The following is a 22,431-nucleotide window of genomic DNA, read 5'->3' as shown; positions in this document are numbered from 1 at the left end:
GCTTTCACTGCTCTTCCTGAATGTTTTGTGCACCACTAGCTGCCGTAAGAACTTTTACAGTAGAGGATATTTATATAATACATGTGGATATCAGATCAGTATGTTTGGCTTCCTTCTGTTTGTCAAATGTTTATCAGAAGACTAGGAAGAAAGGAAATGGGGAGTTGATGTTTTTCACCTATTTGGACTGAGAGTATTGTAATGTCTGTGTGTTTAAGGTAATTGTAAAGTGCTGGCATCACACATTTTTTCTGTTGTACTGATGTATTGGCAGCAGTATTTTTTTAACACAGCAGTATTTTCTGGTCACTAGAGATTAGCCAGATGTCACATGCTATATGACAGAACATACCCAAATAATTGCTTTCTCAAATAATTCTTCCATAGTTTTGAGCCCCACAGAATCATAGAATATGCTGAGTTAGAAGGGACCTGACAGGATTATCAAGTCCAACTCTTGGCCCTAGACAGGACAAGAGTCATAGCATGTGCCTGAGAGTGTTGTCCAAACACATCTTAAACTCAGACAGGCTTGGTGCTGTGATGGGTAGCCCTACAGAAATGAAACAACTTCTCAGAAAAAAAAGTTGCTTGTGATTGGAATTCTAATCATGTGAGGAGAGGCCCTAGAAATTAAGGAAATGCCAAGAGAAGAGTTGCTGTATCAGCTCTACTTCTCTTGGTTTTAAGGTGTGTGTCTTGAATTACTTGTTACTTCTTCAGCTTATAATGCTGGTTCATATTTACGTGGGCATGCTGACATATCAAATTTTGATACCAGCTCTAGAAAATGCACCAGAAATTAGAGCCATTGCATTGAAACAGTCTCTGCAGATTGGCTCTTACACTTCAGCATTTGTAGCTTGGTCTTGCTTTATATGCTAGACGAGGTTTATGCCAGCCTAATTGGTTGCTGGCATTCTTGAATTTCCCAGCTGCTGTATTCAGCTGTGTACTAGAAAAATATAATGGAATACTGTTTCCAGAGAGCAAGAAGCAATTGTAAAGATGTAAATGCTTTATCTGGCACTTCAATAACATGTAAACTTTTAGTAACACAAAGAATTTTTTGGAACAAATTGTATGAGTACATTGCTAGTTTAAACACTGTAGTGAACATTTTATGTTTAAGCTCATAGTATTTGTAAGATGGACATAACTTTTATTTTTGTTAGCATGTGGGTTTTTGTGGTTTTTATTCAGCCCTGACTTTCTTGGCCAGGGAAGGGAGGAAATCTGGCACAGAAATGGAAGATTTTTTGTGATTCTTTTGTTACAGCATGCTGGCTTACTGTATTTGTTAGAGTGTGAGGTATTTTCTGTTCATTCATCAGCCTGCTTTGGTCTCTTTTCACTTGTTATGGCAAAGTTGAAACCTTTTTTAAATATTACTTGATCTCTGTCAAAAGTAAGATCGCAGAAACACATAGTAGGACTTATATGATGGCTCTGTGACTATTTACAGCTGAAACCTGTGACAGGTTTCATCTGAGAATAGTGGTTTTCTCCAAAATTTTAAAAATTTGGTAATGTACTAAATATTATTGTTATATTGTATAGAATATGTTTTACTAAACATACTTTTTCATACATTGTTTTTCTCTTGATTCTGAATTGACAACTGGGCCAGGCTTTAAAAAAGAGCAGAAGATTATACCAATATAAGCTTAAATTCCCAGTTCGCAGGGTTTTTGTGTCGTTGCAGCACACTGTTTGCGGAAGAGGCAGGAGTGGCATTACTACAGGAAGACAGCAGCTTCTGTTGCTTCTTTGCTAAAGGACCAGATAGCTCATTGAAACAATACAATACAGTATTCTACAGTAGTATTCTTGCTCAAAATTAAGTCCCTAGAGGTTATTAAATGCTGAAATATTAATGGGGAGGTGTATTCAGGATGGTGAGAATGGTGCTCAGGAAGCACAAATGGAAGGGTTTGTTCAGAAAAACAAAATGACCCAAAAATGGGTCAGGGAAATAAAAACAAGAGAATGCCAGAGGACAGAAACTAAGTGAAGCAAAAAGGGGAGTCTTTTTATTTAGAATGTTAAAAAACTACTTAACCTGCCTTAGTATGGGAGCGACTGTTATGCTTTGGGCCAGGAGGAGCATGGAGGTTATAAATACATCTGTAATGTGTGTTGCCAGTGAGGTGAGTACTGCAGATGTGAAAGTGATGCTGCCTAGGGCTGCCGGATGCTCTGTGAGTTCTCTGAACGATACACCTGAGCTGCAGCAAGTCTCTGCCTCTGCGCTGTGTGACACTACAGGGATTTGCTGTTACCTTCCGTGATGCTTCCCTGTGTTCTTCCTCCTTACTGAATCTTAAATAGATGTGAATGTTTAGGCAGCCTTTGTAGTAAAGGGGATTTTTGGGTCCGATAGCTTTAGAAAAAAAGAGGAAGTGCAAGGCAGAGAATGCCCAAACTGAAGCGTGTGTGCTGATTGTACTGTGTTTTACCCTGAGCAGGTGCCCAGCAGCAGCAGCAGCATATTCACAACTGCTCCAGTATAATCATTTATGCTTTGGGAGCTGCACATAGTCCTAGGGGGTGGCCTGTGGCAGGTGGAGCAAAGGATTGCTTCTTCGTAGTATGGACCGTAGTTACAGGAGAGTGTGTGAGGAGCAGTTGCTTTGGATTCTTGTTCTTTAGAAACCTCAGTTCTTGGTTCTTTAGGGCAAAGCATGGATGCGAAATCAGTGTGGCACTTGGGTCTTGATCCTTTTGTGTCATGTGCATGACTGTCCTGTTCTTCCAGTTGCTCTTCTGTACTGTGCATAGGAAAGAGAACATAAAAAAAATTGCCGTGTATTATATATTTTAGAAGAAAACTCTTTATTTCTACTGAAAATTTACTGGTTTTATCTTACTCTATGAGGGCTTGCTTCCTTTGGATCTTGCACTGGAGAAGTCAGTGCAAAAGCACCTTAACTCAAGCTCAGCAGTCTGTGTAAGTAGCTCTTTCTAAAATAACGGTTTTTGTTATTCCAGGCAGTTTAAAGTGCATAGGAAAAATGAGTATCAGAACTCAGTTTCAAAGGGCTTAATTTCAGTGTTCAGATGTGTAATGTTGTATCAGCCTAGAAGGGGAGACTAACAAGCCTTTGTGAAGTGCACCTACAGGGCCTTTAGCACCTGTGGGAATCTTCTGGTATTGGAGTTTTCTGTTCTCAAGGAGAGAGAGTCTTAAGTGGTGTGGCTTTCCTGAGAGGTTCTGTTTACTTACCACTCAATTTTCTGTTCATTGTGATTTTTCACTTAGATGCTGACTATCCCATTAGAGCCTCACCTGGTGGGTCAGGTCTGAGCCACTAAACACTTTGTGGCCTGCAATCACCTTCTATTTGTCACCTAACTTTTTTCAACAATCTTCTTCCTACCTTTCTCAATATGTCTCAGTGCAGAAATGGATGGAAATGCATTCTGGAAATTTTTCCTACCATTTAATAAATGATCACTTGTCTTTGCTTTCTAGGCCGAATTCACCAAGCTATGGTAACATCCCTAAATGACGATAATGAAAGTGTAACTGTTGAATGGATTGAAAATGGAGATACTAAAGGGAAAGAGGTAAGCTTATTTTTTTAGAACTTTTAAAAAAATGTGTTATCTATGTGAATGTTACCTGTAATTTGCACTGGAAACAAAAATGAGACATGAATTTAATTTACTTCATGATTCTTTGGTTATAGACTGTAACCAAATTTTGTACAGAAAATCATGAGAAAATTCTGTTTCCCACTGTAAATTTAAATTCCTGAGCTCTGTGTCATAGCTTTTAGACAGTTGTTTTCATTTATTGATTTTGAACCAGATTACAAAGGGTGACCTTGTTATCCAGATTTTACAAATTGGAAAAATCAAATTTTTAAGACGGTGAATGACACACCATTCGGACAGGAAGCTAGTAGGAGAGCTAAAATAAAAATTTTCTTGTGTTTATATTCTTGAGGAATTCAACTGCCAGTTTGTTTGCTTATTCACTTTTGGCAGCAATTTTCCAACCTTGCTTTCCTTATGAAACTGTGTCTTTTTATGCAAAACTTTCCTACCACATCTTCCTTTAAATTTTGGACCGTGTTATCCAGTTTCAGTTTGGAGAAGCATCTCAGAAGTAATTGCACTTTACTGGTTTTGTGAAAACACAGGAAAAAGGAAAAAAAAAAAAGCCATGAGAAGGTCCAGGAGATTTCACCAGCTAATGACACATAGAATCTATACAGCGCTGAAGTCTTTGGAAGCTTCAGCCATGAGAAATCGAAATGTATACAGACCAAAGCTCTTCAACATTTTTACAAAATTATGTTTTTAAATCTGCCCCTCTTCCCTTACATTTTACAGCAGTTTGAATAACACTCACTAATACTTAAAAAGAACCAAAAAAAACCCATGATAAATTTAACATGGTTTCAGCTATGGTTTGATTTTTTGGCATCTTTGCAATTTGTTCCTTTTGCACTCTCTGGGAAATTTAAGGTAACTGACATCTCCTTTTTATGTTATGTTTAAAATATGTCTTACATATTTTTCAGTAATTGTCAAATTACCATAATAATTCTAGCTACTTTTCTTATAGTTTGACTGCCTTACAAAATTATACTATCTATTGGTCATTTTGCATTCATCCCCTTACTGAATGATGTGTTTTCAAATAAAGATTAGTCTATTTTTAGTGAACAGAAAATAATTCAAATCTTAGAAGGAGCAAACTGTGGGGTAAAAACACTAAACTAAATATTTACTGTTTATTGTCAAACATAACAGGAGATAAAGAGAGGATTTATGTCAAGTGTCATTAATGTGTTTTATGCTCTTTTTCACAGATTGATTTAGAGAGCATATTTTCACTTAACCCAGATCTTGCACCTGATGAAGATATTGAACCTAACGCAGAGGCACTACCACCACCTGCTTCATCAGCCAAAGTAAACAAAATTGTGAAGGTTGGTAATATCTATGCATCACGTTCATGGTTACTTTACAGTAGCTCTATACATGATGCTATACCAGAATTTTTAACTTAACTTTTTTGTCTGTGGTGCTATTTCATAACTGTGTTATTTTCTTTTTCCTGTGGTAAATAGGGATTTCTAAATGTTTTTAAGAACAGGTTTGGCAGAGAGGGAGTTTGGAACCAATTTCATATAGTTAAATGTCTTAATGAAGGATAAAGAAAAGGTTTTGGATTTTTCTGAGCATTGCATACAGTTCAATCAGCCTTCACCCCTTCAATTTTCATGGTGGCATTAGGCAGCAGTAATACCTCTTTTGTTCATGTTGTGTTATTTTCATTCACTGGAAAGAGGCAGAGGTGGGGCTGCAGTTTATGCTTTCAATAATATGGTGATCAAACGAGAGACTTCTTTCTTTATAGAGTCGAAGAACTGTGTTACCTCCTAAGAATGATCCTCCTGCCAGAGACAATAGAGGTAAATGTCCTCTCTTTCCATTTCAATGAAGTAAAAAATACGGTAATATTTTAACCTCCTGTTTATCTAGTATTCCTTAATAGTTTTGCATTTCTCATTTGATATGTATGCCTGTGGCATGTAAAAGATAGAGTATATAATTCCTAGAATTATTCCTGTGTATACTTAGGAATTCATACTGTACAAATAATATTTATATACAAGTTTAGGCAATATATCATTATAAAAGTTAAGCTGAATTACCTGACTGCAAAAATTTGAAGATAATTAATTATGCCATATTAAATCATGCATGGACTTTTTATATATAAGTATCCTCAGCTTATTTTAGTGTTTCAATATACACTAAGTAGTGCACTTTGAATTCTTAACATTTTCAATTTTTAAACTTTTTTTGTTAATTGCTAGTTGTTTTGTTACAGTCTGAATGTGAACAATCAGAAGAATATAAGAATACTTCAGTCCTAAAGGTTTTTTTATCACTCCGCAGTTAATAGTGAAAAAACCTAAAAAAAATTGCTCAAATACCACAGAAGAATAGGTGAAAAATTTGTATTGGATGAGTACAGATGTAATGCATCTATAACATGTGAAAGAATAGTTACTGCGTATTGTTTTCATTTTCTCTCCTATGTTCAACTTAACCGACTTGAATTGATGATGGTGATGATGATTCTTCTTCCAAACATTAATCTTTAATTAATGTAAAAACATTGATTTCTTCAGACTAGATTCTAGTCTATTTGTTTCAACTTGGAAAACAAGTGGGCTTGTTTGCAAGTGATCAGACTCTTCTGATAGGGACTACTTTTGCCCTTCTGCCATGTGGCTCCAGGGGTATTAAGCAGAATGAAACTACCAGAGTGTTTTGGGATTTTTTTCCCTACTTCGTGTGGTTTACCTATGGGATGGCTTACTGATGGACTGTCCTTACATCCATACATTTTGTCATTTGTAGTAAAATATCTGTTTGGTATGAAATAACCCTGTAACTTGTATTTTAATGAGTACCATGCCTATTCACTGTTGGCCTAAATATTTTTCTTTTGGCCTTATAATTCAGCTTTTCTCATCACACTGTTTTCTTTTGTGTAGTCAATTTATACTATAAGCTAGATCTCCCATGATATGTTGAATGATCAGGGCATTTGTCTTGTCTGTCCTGTTAAAAACCTGTATCTGTAGTTGTTTCCATGTTATACAGTGAGCTGGCCTTCATTTGGAGTCTCATCTCTGGCTGCTGATCAAAGATGATATACTGCTCTGACACACTCAGAGGTGTGTGCAGGAAATAGGCCAGCTGAAGCAGAGCTGATGAAAGCAACAATTTGAAAAACAATTTAAAGCATTCAACTCTATCACACAGGCTTGCATGCTCACCACTCTCACTTCATTCACTGTAAAAAGATATCACAACTTCTTCAGAAACTGGCATTCTTAGCATATATAGAATCTATGCATAAGTTTAGACCTATTGATTGTATCTGTATCCCTTCTGGTACAGAGGCAAAAAGGCTTGTTTCTTCTACTTACAGATTGTTCTGCACTTCACTGGCTTTAATTGCTATTGCTTTGCTCCTCCAGTTATCATAGGCTCAGTTGGGTTGGAGCATTTTGTAGAATCTAGAAAATGAGAAACAGTGGGGCTTCTTTTCTTACTGTTTCTTTGGGTATAATTGCGATATAAATAAAATGGAAGCACTTCATGCTTCAGGACTGCGTATCTCCAAGTAAACACTTCATTTTGTGCACATAGTAAGTTGTACTAATTCTGCAGTATTTAAAAATATGCGTGTGCAGCATTGGTACTTAATAATCATGTTGTGTTAGTGTGCAGCACTAGGATAAAAAAGTCTGCATACCAGATGTTTTTATTAATAGAGTATGGCTGTTCCTCATCCACAGTAAATGGTTGTGTTTAGAAAGGGGCCTCATTTTATCTCATCTTAACAAAGCGTTTCAGAAATGGGTAGAAAGGTTACTCCTCCATATCCAGATGAGCTTTTTGCTTTTCCTTTGCAGTGGTTGCTTCTGCACGTACACGACCTACTCAGCTTCCTGAGCAGCCTTCCTCCTCTCAACAGAATGGTACTGTTTCAGATATATCTCCAGTTCAAGCTGCAAAAAAGGAATTTGGACCCCCTTGTATGTAAACCATGTATTAAGGACTGATTCATTCTGAGCATGTCCATGTACATTCTCTTGGACTTTTTTGTTATCCATAAATGACAAATGCTCAGTTGTCTGTGAGCTTCCTTGAGGAGCTTTTCAGAATGCTGTGGCTAAACATATGTTCATTTTTGTTGCAATTGTACTAGTATTTGGAATTTGTTTTTCCTTTATTTTTTTTAACCATGGTAGTATTGTTTAGCTTTTTTTTTTTCCAATTTTTTTTATTTGTCTGGGCTTACTTTTAATTCAAACCAAGAGATCACATGTATCTGTCCAAATATTCTTTCAAGGTCATATATTTTTGTTTGTGTAATTTGTCCCATTCCCATGGTATTTTTCTAATAAGTTTTATGCATTTTAGAAATTTTAATGCCATAATGATTCTATACTATTTAGAGTTGCTTGAAAACATAGTTGATAGTTGATATATCCTAATCATTGATACATTAATTAAATTAAAGTTCACAATGTAAATATGGAAGGTATTTTAAAATTTCATCTTTTTCTTTAAGCACGTAGAAAATCTAACTGTGTAAAAGAGGTTGAAAAATTGCAAGAGAAACGTGAAAAAAGAAGGTTACAGCAGCAGGAACTTAGAGAAAAGAGAGCTCAGGTTAGTATTTTTAGCTCAACTGGAAATCATATGTCAGCAAGAGAAATTTGCAGAGCTATTCTTTTTTCAGTCTAATAATTTTTGTGACTGTGATAATCTTGAAATGGTTTTCATTCTGTGCACAAATTTGACAAATATTTTGGTGTTTGGTAGGACTACTACTATAGATGGTTTTCCCCCTTTTTCTTCCTAAAGAAATCATTACTTTCAATTGCTGTCATACAGCATGTTCTTCAGAGAACAACTACTGATGATAGCTGTTTCTTTGGGAAAATGTATTTTTGTCAATAACCGACCTTTTGACTTTTAGAAAAGTCTGTTACTCTACAGGAAGTAATACAATATTATGATAAATTGTTCATTATGATCTTTGATGTTTTATAGATCTATTTGAGGCTCAGGTATTAACAGTGACTTCTAATGTTTCTTTCTTTAAACCGGTCTGTACATTTGTAATTTCGTCATACAAGCAGCTTGGCAGCCAGTTGCTAAAAACTTGTGTGAAAGAAATGAAGTGGCTAATCCTTTGAGAAAAATCTCTTAATATTAAATGACTTTCTGTCACAATGGTGTAAAAGCTTTAGCAAACCTAGGAGTGTAATCTTGTTGGCAGCCTTGTAATCTTGTGCAAATGTGTTAGTCTCTAAAGAGATAGTACCAGTCTGCTGCTGACATGAGAATTACCACCATCAAGTAAATCATTCATACAATTTACTTTTCATGGTTTAATGATGTTTCCACATTGACCTAAAATCACCTACATTAAAATTTGTGTCATATCGTTTACATTTGTTTACACAAAACATTAATATGTCTTAATATGTGATGAATGACGATTTTTGGCTTTATCTATTCAAATGCTTTGAAGTGGTGTTACTTGTAAAATTTTTTTATTTCTCCTGTGAACACTCCTTTTGTGTTCGAGTCTTAAACTTGTGTATGAGGAGGTTGTCGTGAAATGAAACAGTAATGCACCAGGCACTGACTACTAGTATGCAAGACCTTTAAACAGGTCTTGAAGAATATTAGGTAAATGCTTTCTCCATGATAAACAATACTCTTTTCTGAATGTTATGAAGAGAAATTTTTTGAAGACTTACTGTCAGCAATTTTTAGTTCCGTGTAGTCAGAGTGGATGACATCAAGGTACAGTCAGCTTCTGGTAACCAGGATATAGTATTTTCTGAGGTGAGGATTGTCACAAGTGCAGAGAATGAGCTGGCTGCCTTTCACCTTAGTAACACCAATCCAGTGCTTTCTGAGAGCACCTACATCGTGTCCACAGCCAGCTATGATTCAGAAATTTTATATCATGCAAAACTAAGGAGGGTCTGAGCTCCAGAGCTGGCATCAGCAGCATGTCCTGAAGGGTTGTAAAACAGGTATTTGCAGGGAGAGGTGATGCAAAGTTGTGTAATCAGTTCTGCAGAAAACAGAGTAGGCTCAGGCTCAGCTTATTGGTGCTCCATGCATGACCTCTTACATGTTCATTTACTCTGGTACTGATGGCTCCACATTTAAGGATAGGTTGTCTTCTGTGCCTGTCATGGGTTCAGCTGTCAGCTGTGTAGACTGCCTTGCTGCTGGGGTGGGGTGAGGACCAAAAATGGACTTTGCTGTGTAAGTGCTGCTCAGGAGTAGCTGAAACATCCATGTATTATCAATCCTCTTTCCAGCACAAATCCAAAGCAGAGCTGCATATCACACTCTTCTACGGAGAAAGAAGCCAAATCCCAAAGCCTCTATCCCAGCCAAAACTATCACAGCCTGGATGTAGCCAATTGAGTGTCCTTGGGGTTGCTTCTGCCTTGCTGGGGTTCTGGGACCCCTGGAAGAGTTTGCAGTGCATCCAGATATGTGTATAAATTAACAGAGGACCAGTAGTTAGGAGCAAACTATAACTGGCTTGTATCCAGCAGGACTGTGTTTAGTGCAGCTGAGGTTCCTGCACTGTCCTCTGTGGTGTTTGTTGTACCTGTCGAGTATCTATGAATCTGTCAGAGTGCCATATTGAGAAAAGGAAGTGTTGACTGTATGTTTATTCAGTTTGAAGGTGCTGGCAAAGGCAGGAGTAATTTCTCTTTCTTAAGTAGATTAATTATGAGTCCTCAATTTATAAGTATTTTCTATTATATGCCAACCAAAATGACATGGGAAGCATCTAATTGTTTCCTTTATGGTCAGTAAATTAGCTACATCAGAGTGGAAAAAGGTATTAAACCTACATTTAGCTCTCAAGAGACATTTCTGGTGTGTTGCAGAAAAAATAAGATTTCAGTTGATGTGTATTTTTTAATAGGTAATTAATTTAGGCCTTTTTTGGAAGCAAAAAGTATAATAGAAATTCTGTTGCTTGCTTTTTCCTAGGATGTTGATGCGACAAACCCAAATTATGAGATTATGTGTATGATAAGAGATTTCAGGGGAAGTTTGGATTATAGACCACTGACAACTGCAGATCCTGTAAGTATGCCAGCAGCATGGAAATGTGTTATCCTTCTATGTTTTTACTGTTTCAGGGTTTTTTTTTTCAATGTATATTTCTGTCTGTTAATGCAAAAAATAGGTATTTCAATATATGGCAGTATTCAGTGTAACATGGGTTTATTTTTCCAGTAATTTGTTGGTACTGAAATGAGTAGGTTTTGGAAGTCCTAATTTACTGAACTTGTTAAGTTATTTAAATGTCTTTTTACTATTAAATAATGCCAATATGTACTAAGTAGTCACTCAGCTTTTGTATGGTAAATTTTCCAGGGATGCTAAGGGATTTGCACACAAAACCATGAAACTTACTTAAAAGCCCTCTTCAAATAATGACTACTATTTGATCTTTGAAGGCGATGTGTTCTTTTGGTTTGCAGATAAGTCAGAGGAGTGGAATACTTACATGATCAAGCCTGTCAAATTCTATGGAAATCAGAGAATGTGATGATTTCTGTCAATAGCATATCTACCCTGTTAAAGCTGGATTTGCTTGCATAGTCCAATAGTACCTGTAACTCTGTTGGATTAGAACACTGTCTGCAGGGAGTTTTGTTAATTTATGCTTCTCCCTTTTGGGTTCTTTGCTACTGTGCAGGCACAATGGGTTTTTACATGTTCAGATGACTCGCTGTCTGGGACATTTCTCTTGGTTTAAATGATTGGTTACTTAACTGAAAAGAGAAGTCACATAAAGTCAAATATTTTGTAACTGGAATTTGGGTGTAGTTCACTGAAAGACTTTCCTTTGCAGATTGATGAGCACAGGATTTGTGTTTGTGTGCGAAAACGACCACTCAATAAGAAAGGTAGGATTGTTGAAGATTTTGTTCTTTTGTTTATCTGAAAAACTGCTTCTGATAGTAACATTATTTGTGTTAAACAACTCTGGAAATACTGATCAAAGGCGAATCTTTTATATTAGACAGTGTGTGTGACGAACCTAGAAAATTCATAGACTTGTCATAACCTGAGGAGAAAAGTAGTTTACCTGCCACAACTTCATGGATTAGGAGCTGAGGCACAGGAAGAGAGCAGTTTTTTCCCAAGGTCATCTAGGATGTATTTAGTTGATCTGGAAATGAATTCTGCTGTAATCTTTTCAGTATTCTTACATTGTATTAGGATCACATTTTAAAGTATCCTTCAAGTGATTTCCCTAGCAGAGAGTTACACAGTGAAACCTTTAATACATGTTTTTGTAAATATATTTTTATACTTCTAAGTGGTTCTGAATCAGGCATCAAGGAAGTATCTTATGACATGGTTGGTGCCTAAACATGTCCAAGACATCCTCACAGAGCTAGTGGATTACAGGCAAACATGAGACTTGTACACCCTGGAGTGGTTGCTCAGAGCTGCCAAAGTTACCCTAGAGAATATCAAATGCCACTAAAAAACTGTTAGGTACTGAGAGAACTCCCTAAAGACTTTTTATTTTATGTGATGAGTGTTCAAACTATTTTTCTTGCTGCCTGCTCATCATACTAGGGTCTGTATGAAAAAAACCCAACAAAACCAAACAACAAAAAACTGTTCAGCTTTCAATTCCAGTTAAATCTCAGTCTTCCTAGGAAATTCTTTGACTTTCAGTGGGAATTTAGGAACACAAATGCTTACTGGATTGCAGCTTGTCTGAATCCAGTGCTGCAAGATGTTTCTTTCCTTCCCTTTCTCTTAAATTCTGTTCAGCTTAAGGACTCAAAAGAGCATCACTCTGATGCTGAGGCAATATGGGATGCCATTTATTGTTTTGATACTGTCAGAAGTACACATGTAGGATTATCTGAAGCATACCGAGAGGAAACTGGGAGAAATATTTTCCCTTTCCCATACATATGTTGATACCAGTAGATAGTTAGGTTTTGTCTTGTTTTTCCCCTTCACATTGCTGCTTCTATTTTTTCTTTTCATTTTTACTTACTCTGTCAGGAAAAATGTCACTTTCTACCTGTGCTGAAGGTGGACAAACTGAAATAGCAGTAAATGAAAACAAGTTGTTATGAGACATGAGTTTGGACTCAGAAATGGGATTTGATTTTGTGAAAGTTACTTATCTTTGGTACTAATGGTTGAGAGCTATTAAAAAAGTAGATCAGAGGTGTTTGTAGAAAGATGAATGTCTAAGTAAAAATGAGGTTGGTACTTAAAGCTGTTTTGCATTTTTAAGAATAAAATAAATAGTAAAGAAGGTGTTAGCTAAATAATCTATGCAGGGGATGATAATCTAGTTACCCACATGATACAATCTTCTGAAAACACTCAGTTCATAAGAAACAGTATTTCTTATAAAATCATGGAAAGTATAGAAGAATTAAAGATGCTGGACTGTAACTTTATGATTAGAAAAAAACAGAATTAATTTGTTTTGTCATCTCAAAACTGCAGAATTATCACAGAAACATAAAGTGTTCTCAATATCAATTGTTCTGTGGATTTACTTTGCAGGAAGTAGGCATTCAGAGTGACACTTTGAGGTTTTAGTTCAGTGACATGTATTTATAATTGTGAAATGTATGATGGATTTCAGAGACACTATTCCTAATTTTGATCAGCTAAGGATACTGGTTCTCATACCAAATAGTTGGGAGGAAGTAAATATCTTACTCCAAACAATTATTTAAGAAAAATTCTCTTCTGACTGGTTAAACTAAAAAGTTTTTGCTGCTAAGAACTGTCCATCATACATTTCTTTTTGTCACTGTTCCTTACTTTTTATCTGTAATTGCCGCAGAATAATTGCATTTCATTTTATTGCAGTGCAATTGAAAAATTGATTATACTTTGACTGGAATGTGTGCTTCTGTTGGTGTGTAATGTAATGCAATGGTAACCACTGTACTGTTTGGTCAGGATGTTAACTCATGAAAATGTTTCTATCTGGTTGTATAAAGTAACATCAAATTCTTGAACTGCATGCCTTAAGATATTTTACATAGAAATGCAAGTAGGACACATTAGTGTATCCTGACTGTACACAAAAAGGGTCTTTATTTTTGTGTATATTATGGATCACTGGGTTCTCTGTTTTGCTGACTCATATACCATACAACAATTAGTGGTAAATTGCAGTGCTGTATAGTAATTATAATCTAGGATCTCACTGTTGAAGTCATACTGATAGGAAGGATCATTATAATTTTCAGCTTGTTCTGTTTACAAGATAATTTTTAGCAAGGTTTTTACTTTAGAGGAATTACATATTAAAGATATGTGCTATGGGTTCCAGGAGGAATACACAAATGAAAATGTCTGTGAGGAATGAAAGCAAAATTTAAAGAAAATATCAAGATAAAAATTTAAAATAAAATGTATTATCTTAAGGATATTAATTTCTTTGTGTTTTCAAGTTTGATAGTCTAAGCAGTATAGTACTAGTATCTAGTGTCTACACTAGAGAAGATATTTACAAAAACTCAAAGGATATGGCAGTGAGCTGTAAAAGAGTATATAATCACTGAGGAATAAGACCTCAAATCCATGTAAAGTGTTATAGAAGACATAAAAAGTTGTAATGATAGTGCTGTAATTAATGATCATAGTCTTTCTAAAACAGCTTTGTACCTCTCTTTAATTTCTAGCAATTGGTAGGATAGGATGACTAGACTTCCAAAATGAAACCTCTTGCTTAGCAGACTATTATCTAGGCATCAGAAGCCCAAATCCATTGCAGTGTTGTTACTTGGAGGAGCTGTGTTATCTGAGATGTTATAAGAGTGTAAACAATGGGGAAATGTAAAAAATAATGATATGTTGTTAGTTAAATATATATTTCACTTATTTTATAGAAACTGTAATGAAAGACCTTGATGTAATAACAATTCCTAGTAAAGATGTTGTGATGGTACATGAACCAAAACAAAAGGTGGATTTAACAAGGTACCTAGAAAACCAAACTTTTCGGTTTGATTATGCCTTTGATGACACGGCTCCTAATGAAATGGTTTACAGGTATGTGTATATGCTTTTTTTTTGTTTAATCTTTTTTCTCATGTTTTTTCCATACTAATAACTGTTACATTGGTCTTAGACTTTATTCCTATTCTCTGTGTTACCAAATGGTATATTGCTACTTCCATTCTTTTACCTGTTTACTTTTGTTTTAACTCTATATCCCTAATTGTTCTCCTGCAATGTCATTTCCACCTCTGTTGACTTCAGTCCTACCCCCACTCCTCCTCCAAGCCCTGTTGCATTCCAGGCTCTAGCAAGTATCACCTGCCTCCTCAGCTGCTGATTACTTGAGCCACGTAATCAGTTCTCCATTTGCTTCCAGATTACTGTCATATTAGTGTGTGTTCAGCACCTGAGGAATCTGAGCCATGGCTTTTGGTCATCAGGAAACCTGGAAGAAAAGGAGAGCCCTAGCACCAAAGAGCTTGCAGTCTGAATATAGGATAATTAAGAAATGGAAACAAACCAGTAGAGGGTGAGAAAAGAGTACCAATAGTGAGAGATTGTATAGTGCAGTATTGCTGAGATACCTGAGCTAATTTATCTTCTGGAAGCAATCTGGCTGATGTAATGTGGAAGTATGTGGAGCTAAGTTATTTTGCAGAAAATACCAAATCTTTCTAACTTAAAAACAAGGTATTTTGTTCTTTCATTCCTCTGTTTCAGTTCTACTGTTGGTATGGAATAATTCACACAGCACTTTTAAAAGCATATTTATAAGTAGCTATTACCCTTGAACAAGTAACTAAATGAAGTACATACAGTAGTGGGCAAGGTTAGACACCGTGACATAATCTTGGGCAGAATCTTAGTATGCGTCTAAATACTGTGAAGATTTTTGCAGGAAATACTGATATTAAAAAGGAATTTGGTGAAAATATTTTTTCTTATGCTTGAGAAGTGCTTCCCATAGTCTTGAATGTTATTGGCAGAGAAATATCTTACTTCTTGTTTTTAATCCACAACTAGGAAGTGAAAGTCAGGATTGTGTCGTGATTGATAGTGGAAAACTAAAAAGTCATAGTAGAAAAATTATTAAAAGGTTGTAAAAATAAAACTTCTTATGCTTGTCATAGGAGAAGGAAGTGAAACAAAAATCTCATAAAACTAATACTAACAAAAGTGTTGTGAAGAACAAAGCTGTGTCCTTCTATCTTTGCTGGCTGTCTGCTGGTATCATCTTTCCTTTCCTTGACACTGAAGAGCTGTGGGAGAGCCAGCTGGTTGATGATGCATGAAATAATTCTCTTGCTTGACAATCCATTCTTCTAATCTTCCACCTTCCTTTATTTCTATGTGTGAACATAGTGTTTAATGTGAGGGGTGGTTTTGGTATAATGTGTTTTTGTACTGAGTTTAATCAGAGTTTTTATTAGTTATGTGATACATTAATGGCAATACAGGAATATATTTTAAGATTATTGTATTCATACTGAAACAGTAGATCTCTAGTCTTTCTCCTTCTCCCTCATATGGCACAATAATGATCATTACTTGAAGGGCAATCTGTTTTAAGGCCTTCTGTAATAACAGAAGTAAGAGCAAGATAGGTGTCATCATGTGTTCTCATCAGAGCTTCAGGGTCATACTGAGAAAAAAATACTGTGACAAGATGCTCCAGTTTTCTCCAATATGCTAAATTTACTGTATATCTATACTGAAAAGATGTTCAGTCCAAGGTAGAAAAATACTCTATTATTATTACTGCTTCTACCATTATTATTACTACTATTATTCTACTTTATTATTACTACTGTTACTATCTTGCTTAACCTGTATTTTAAATATTTTTAATCTATGAACCACAACACAGAGTTGCAAATTTTTGTAATATTAAAAACACTCACTACTTGGAATGGATATGCCTTATGAATTTTAAAGGAGAACCAGTTTATGCTTCTGAAAGACTAAGTTGCAAATAAAAGTTCTAATAAAAGTAAAGTTGGACTCTTAGCATAGTATATCATTTGGAGTTGTGTAATCTTTTATGAAAATGTTTTAAGATATGTTTGTACTTTTTCTTACTTTAAAATACATACCTTTAAGTCCCCTGTTAGTAAATCAGCAAAATAAACAGTTTCAAATTTAATAAAACAGAAGTAATGGAGTGTGCTTCTAAAGTGGATAGGGTTTGTGAATTTTTTAATTTTTATATATAGAAAAAGCAAACATCAAAATATGGGAATATCCTTTTGAGAAGACAGAGGTACATACTTAGATGAAGCAAAGAAAGGCTAAGGCTGCTCAGGAATCATCTGGTGTATTGATGAAAATTCATGGTTCAGCTAGATGTAGGTTCTTTACATAACCCTTCGTTGCTGTTTAATGGTTCAGTCTTGCCCATATTATTTTTGTAAGTGAACTTTTGTTTAAAAGCAGAATGAAAGTAGAGTGTAGCATCTCAGTGTTTCTGTAATTAATTTTTTCCTTTATTGGTCACCTATTGGTTATTTGTGTGTAAACAACTGGAAAAAGTTTAGAAAGAGTTTTGCAGAGAGAATTGACTCCATATGTAACTCTCTATTAATTTCCCTTTGCTTTTGGAGTTTACAATGAAATAATAATTTTGACTGATAAAATTTGGTGATTGATAAAATTATCATTTTTGGTGATAAGCACCTGAAATAGGAACAATAGTTCTGTGTTTCTTTAAATTAACTAGCTAAAAAAAGAAATGATACTTCAGATAATACATTTGATACAGCAAGTTGTACCTCAGAGATCAGTAGATTATTTCATTCTTAAGAGCTTGGGTATTCATTTTCTTGAGCCCTTTCTTAATGTATGCATGTTCTCAAAAATTGAGAGGTGCAATGTTGTTTTAGTTTCTTGTCTTTCAAATTTAATCTTAGAAGTTGATTTGGGAAGAAAAAAAAACTCATGGCAGAATTTTAGTATTGACAAAACTCCTCTCTGCTACACTGTCCTACTTCAATATCTTCTTATTCTGTCACTTTGAGGGAGCTCCAGACTCCCTCTAGTAAATTGTGAGATGTTGGCTCATTAGAAAATGAAATCATTGGTTTAGGATTTAAAGGAGGATAATATTGTTGTAAAACAAATGAGAGAGACCTCTTAGCTTGTGATGGTTTGGAAGATTTTAATACCTTAGAGGTGGTAGTCTCCTTAAGTCAGAAATTAAAGTATAAATGTCCTTTGACCTGTCAAAGTACAGGACCAATTTTGTCACTTCTGTCCTTAATATTTCAGTTTTCCTTGTGGCAGTGGAATCTTAAAGTACTTCAGCTTTTTAACTACAAGTTTTTTTGCATTCAAGGTTTACAGCTCGACCATTAGTGGAGACTATATTTGAAAGGGGAATGGCCACTTGTTTTGCATATGGACAAACAGGAAGTGGGAAAACCCATGTAAGTAGTTCTTCTACCAGCAATACTGTGTTTTCACATGACACACTTAGGTCTGAGTTCTAATAAATAAGGAATATGTAAACTACAGTTCTGTGATTTTTATGGTGTTTTTCTTTGCTGTGTTTTTTTTGAAATTTAGACAATGGGTGGCGACTTTTCGGGAAAGAACCAAGATTGTTCTAAGGGCATATATGCACTTGCAGGTGAGACTTCATTGATCAGTTGGATTTGGGCAGATCAGTTGAGATTAATGAATTTTCTACTCTTTGTCATACAACTGTAACAGTTGACATACTTTGCATTGCAGTGGAGCTTTGGTAACATCAGAAGTTGTCCCTAGATGTATATCCTTTACAAAGTAATGTAAATACAGACTACTTAACAAAAATGCCATAACAGATTAAGTTTATCATTTTGGTGTCTTCTGCATCTTCCAGTGTAATGTGGCAATTTAGACTGCACTGTTTTATGCTTGGTTGACTGACCCTGTCTGTCATTCTTGCAAAATACGAGGTGCTGTAAAATAGAGTTTTACGAATGAATGAATCTTCACTGAATGAAAACACATGATGAGATTTGTTTTTATTCTGGAAATGTATTCACAGCTCGAGATGTCTTTTTAATGCTAAAGAAACCAAACTATAAGAAGCTAGAACTTCAAGTATATGCAACATTTTTTGAGATCTACAGTGGTAAGGTAAGTACCTGGTCTTTTTCTGAGAAAGGAGTTTCATACACAAAATTGTGAGCTTGGCACATAAAATATTTTCCCTCTTTGCAATAAAAGCTGTATTTCAAATAATTATTTACATTTCCCTTCCAATCATGTATTTCCATTGAATGTTTCATATTATTTGAAATGGAATTCAAAACAGGAATGTTTTTTTAAGCTCCTGTTTTAATTGCTCTGTTTTCCTCCTTCCCTAAGGTTTTTGACTTATTGAACAGGAAGACAAAATTAAGAGTGTTAGAAGATGGTAAACAGCAAGTCCAGGTGGTGGGATTGCAGGAGCGGGAAGTCAAGTGTGTTGAGGATGTTCTTAAGCTTATTGACGTAGGCAACAGCTGCAGGTATCTTCCATAGCTTACATCATTTTTTCATTGTATTCATTCAGAATAAAATTTTTGGGGGTATCTTTCTCGTGATGTCTTTTAATATGCAAGATATTTTTTATGATGTTGTCTGCAAGTAAGGACTCTACCTGCATTTTAAAGAGAAGTGTTTAGAGTTTCCCTGTCTCCTTGAGAGAAATAACAAATTTTCCAAGAGGATGTGAATTGCATGCATTATGTAAGCAGCTTACTGACTTAAATTCACATAATTTAAAAACTGGAATGCTGCCAGGTTCTTCATCTCTAAAAGGCCTTGATGCATACTGGCAGAGGTTAAGCACAATTTGTGCTTAAAAGCTTCATTGCTTTTAAAATTAGCCTTGAGCATGGACTGCTGCATAATCAGATAAAAGTGCTATCAGCATTTTTTGTGTAAACTCTCTGATAATCTGAAATATGTGAAGATCTGATTTTAAAAGAGAGGCAAAATATTACTAATCTTCCATTTCCATTCAAAGAGATGGAGAAAGAGGCATAATTGTACTGTGTATATCCAGTTATTAGGTTCTATGTCTAGTGTCCATAAGAGTGTTAGACGAGCATATCAACATGTAAGAAAATACAGGAATCTGCCCTGGAAACTTATCATTGCGAGGGTTAATCACCAGTTAATGTCTCTCTCTACTCTTCTCCTGTTTAAAGGACATCTGGCCAGACATCTGCAAATGCACATTCATCTCGAAGCCATGCAGTGTTCCAGATTATTCTCAGAAGGAAAGGGAAGCTGCATGGTAAATTTTCTCTGATTGATTTGGCTGGCAATGAAAGAGGAGCAGATACTTCAAGTGCAGATAGGCAGACGCGGCTGGAAGGTGCAGAAATTAACAAGAGCCTTTTAGCACTCAAGGTAACTGATATGTTTCTATTGCCTTGAAGTAGGTGAAAGTCTACATACAATAGCAGTGACAAGTAAAATTAGTGTTTTTGTGGGCTTTGCTTGTCTGCATTGTCTGTTGATATGACAGGTAGAACAATGTATTGATTTTTCCTCTAAATGCTTGAGGGAACACTCAGTGAGTCCCAAGTAGAAACAATGCAGAAACATTGTGCTATCAGCTTACATGTAGTTTTTGTAAAATAATATCAAAACATCCCAGCAAAAGCAAGCAAGCAAGCAAGCAACTAAAAAATCAAAATCCCCAAACAAAAAAGAAAGCATCCCAAAAAAACAAGTTCACAAGTTCACAAATAGTCCCCAGTGGTTGAATCTGCAGACATCTCTGATATATATGTAAAATAGGAGGGCCAGTGATTTACTTTGGTATTCAAGATATCAAATACTAACAGGAAGTAGTCTTACTGATCACACTATTTATTTTTTTTTTAAATAAAAAATAAAACTACACTGATAGCATATTTACTGCTGTAATTTATTGACTAAAGCAAAATAACAGCAGCATGTCCAGAAAAAAAAATAGCAAATTAAAATAAACCTTGAAAGGTGAAATCTATTTTTTTCTCTTCTTCATAGCAAATTGTCTGAAACAGTCTCTTTACAGATCCAACCCAGGATTGGATTACTACTTAAATATTCATCTGCCTTTTCTGTTTGATGTTTTATAGTGATTAAAAAAGGTTCAGTCTAAATAGGGGAAGTATTTTTTTTCATTTCAAGCTGGAGAAACAGTAGTTTTGAATGTCTTAGAATTTCTAGCTGGTTTTTGGCTGGTTTTGCTTAGGTTTACTACTCTCATCGCTAACACTGTGCTTAGGTTTACTGTTCTCATCACTAACACTGGTTTTATATAAAACATCTGAATCCCAAGATCTCTGTGTTTACTTTTTTATTCCCAGTATAAACTTGGGAGAAGACTGGCATCTGACTAAACAGATCCCATAATACATCATAAAATTGTGATGTATAATGTGTCATTACAAAATTCTGTGGCATGTTGCAAAATTGGAAGCAGCAGTTCCAAAACTTTGGCCTATTCTGATTTAACATCAAAGTAAGCAATGCAGGGACCATTAGATTGATGTTACTAGTCATTACCAAATGCAATTGAATAAAGCTATTTTGTTTTGGGGGTTTGAAGTTTTTGAGGTTTTTTTCAGTTTATTTATTTTGTACTGGATTGTGCTCATACAACATATTTGGTTAATTTTTATACAACTTGTCTTTTTAATTATAGCAAAAGGTTCTGCTGCTGCTATGCTATGGATGCTAAATCTGAACCACAGTGCCTGTACAAATTACAGGCCGCATAGCTCCTCAGGCTTGCCTGAGAAAGTAGCCTGGGAAAAACATGAGAAGGAATTAAAACAATCCTCAGGGACACAAAACAGGTGTTGCAGGTGTTGTTTTCCATTCCTTGTTTTCCTTGCAGGAGAAAGTCACGGGGGTGATGGGCCCCCCTGACCAATGATGGTGATGTAGCACTTTGCTAACCAATAAGAGTTTCCTTTCTGTACTTTCCACGTACCAGTCTATAAAACAGTCCTGAAGTAATAAACCAGAGAATTCTCCTGTTGTGACTCCCTTGAGAGTCCGTGTCATTCTTTCCCGCTGTTCCCAATCAGAACGACACTATGCTACTGATATGAATCCAAATTATATAGCAAAGGGGGAGATAAAAATAAGTGGAGGTCTTGCAGAGGTCTGAAAGGTGGCACAAAAAGACAGAAGTTTCTCAATGACGTTTGCCAGTTTTCATCTATCCCAAAAACATTACACAGCCTTTTCCATTTGTATTCAGGAGCCATGAAGTTATTTTCAAGTTCCAGTTAAACTAGTACATTCTGACAAAGTGGTCTTTATTGCTAATAAAAGATTTTCTTTTTTCATCTGGGTATCAGTCCTGTTCAGGATTTTGGCACAGGAGGTTATTTCTGCAGTGTCTGTACATGGAAGTAGTGTTGTCACTTTGTTACCTGGTTTTCAGAAATGTAATGAAAACCAAATATAGTTTGAAAGTCTGTTAAAAATTTAGAAGCTGGTGGTGTTCTTCTGTAATTTTTTACTTATAAGGAGACAATCCAATTCTAATTTTTCAGGAGTAAGTAAACTAAAAACCATTATATTAAATTAAAATATCAATTAAAAACTTGTTGATTGTCATATCAGTAATTCAATAGAGGATATGTCTGCAGCTGGAAGATGAGTTGAGTAGAATTTTTAATGTAACGCAAAGACCATTCCATCTATTAGTGCAGCTAAAAGCAAAGCTCTAATTCGAAGTATATTTTAAGTATGGTTGGTTGTAGAAGTTCTGATAAAGTATCTGATAAGATACTTTAAAAGTGCACCCAGGAACTCTTGCTTCTGAAGAAATGTCTTTTAAGGCAAAGGCAGAGTCTG

At 35.4% G+C, this 22,431-nt stretch overlaps 1 protein-coding gene across 7 annotated transcripts in view; it reads left to right on the top strand.

Annotated features, from left to right (window-relative positions):
* The window catches only part of KIF2A (kinesin family member 2A), a 57,680-nt gene that overhangs the window by 19,640 nt on the left and 15,609 nt on the right, over positions 1-22,431 (top strand). For 4 of the 7 annotated variants that reach the window (XM_086867101.1, XM_086867098.1, XM_086867103.1 and 1 more), the window contains exons 2-14: positions 3,476-3,570; positions 4,824-4,943; positions 5,375-5,429; positions 7,452-7,574; positions 8,114-8,214; positions 10,582-10,677; positions 11,453-11,507; positions 14,487-14,649; positions 17,930-18,020; positions 18,160-18,223; positions 18,626-18,717; positions 18,949-19,091; positions 19,776-19,980. In XM_086867101.1, coding sequence (XP_086723227.1) covers positions 3,476-3,570; positions 4,824-4,943; positions 5,375-5,429; positions 7,452-7,574; positions 8,114-8,214; positions 10,582-10,677; positions 11,453-11,507; positions 14,487-14,649; positions 17,930-18,020; positions 18,160-18,223; positions 18,626-18,717; positions 18,949-19,091; positions 19,776-19,980 — 1,403 coding nt within the window. The remainder of the gene's footprint in view (positions 1-3,475; positions 3,571-4,823; positions 4,944-5,374; positions 5,430-7,451; positions 7,575-8,113; positions 8,215-10,581; positions 10,678-11,452; positions 11,508-14,486; positions 14,650-17,929; positions 18,021-18,159; positions 18,224-18,625; positions 18,718-18,948; positions 19,092-19,775; positions 19,981-22,431) is intronic. The other 3 variants (XM_086867102.1, XM_086867099.1, XM_086867104.1) reach the window with 1 other exon arrangement.

Source organism: Cyanistes caeruleus, chromosome Z (genome assembly GCF_971803275.1).
Source record: "Cyanistes caeruleus chromosome Z, bCyaCae1.hap1.1, whole genome shotgun sequence".
In the NCBI taxonomy this organism is placed as follows: Eukaryota; Metazoa; Chordata; class Aves; order Passeriformes; family Paridae; genus Cyanistes; species Cyanistes caeruleus.
This window is presented reverse-complemented; position numbering and strand designations above follow the sequence as displayed.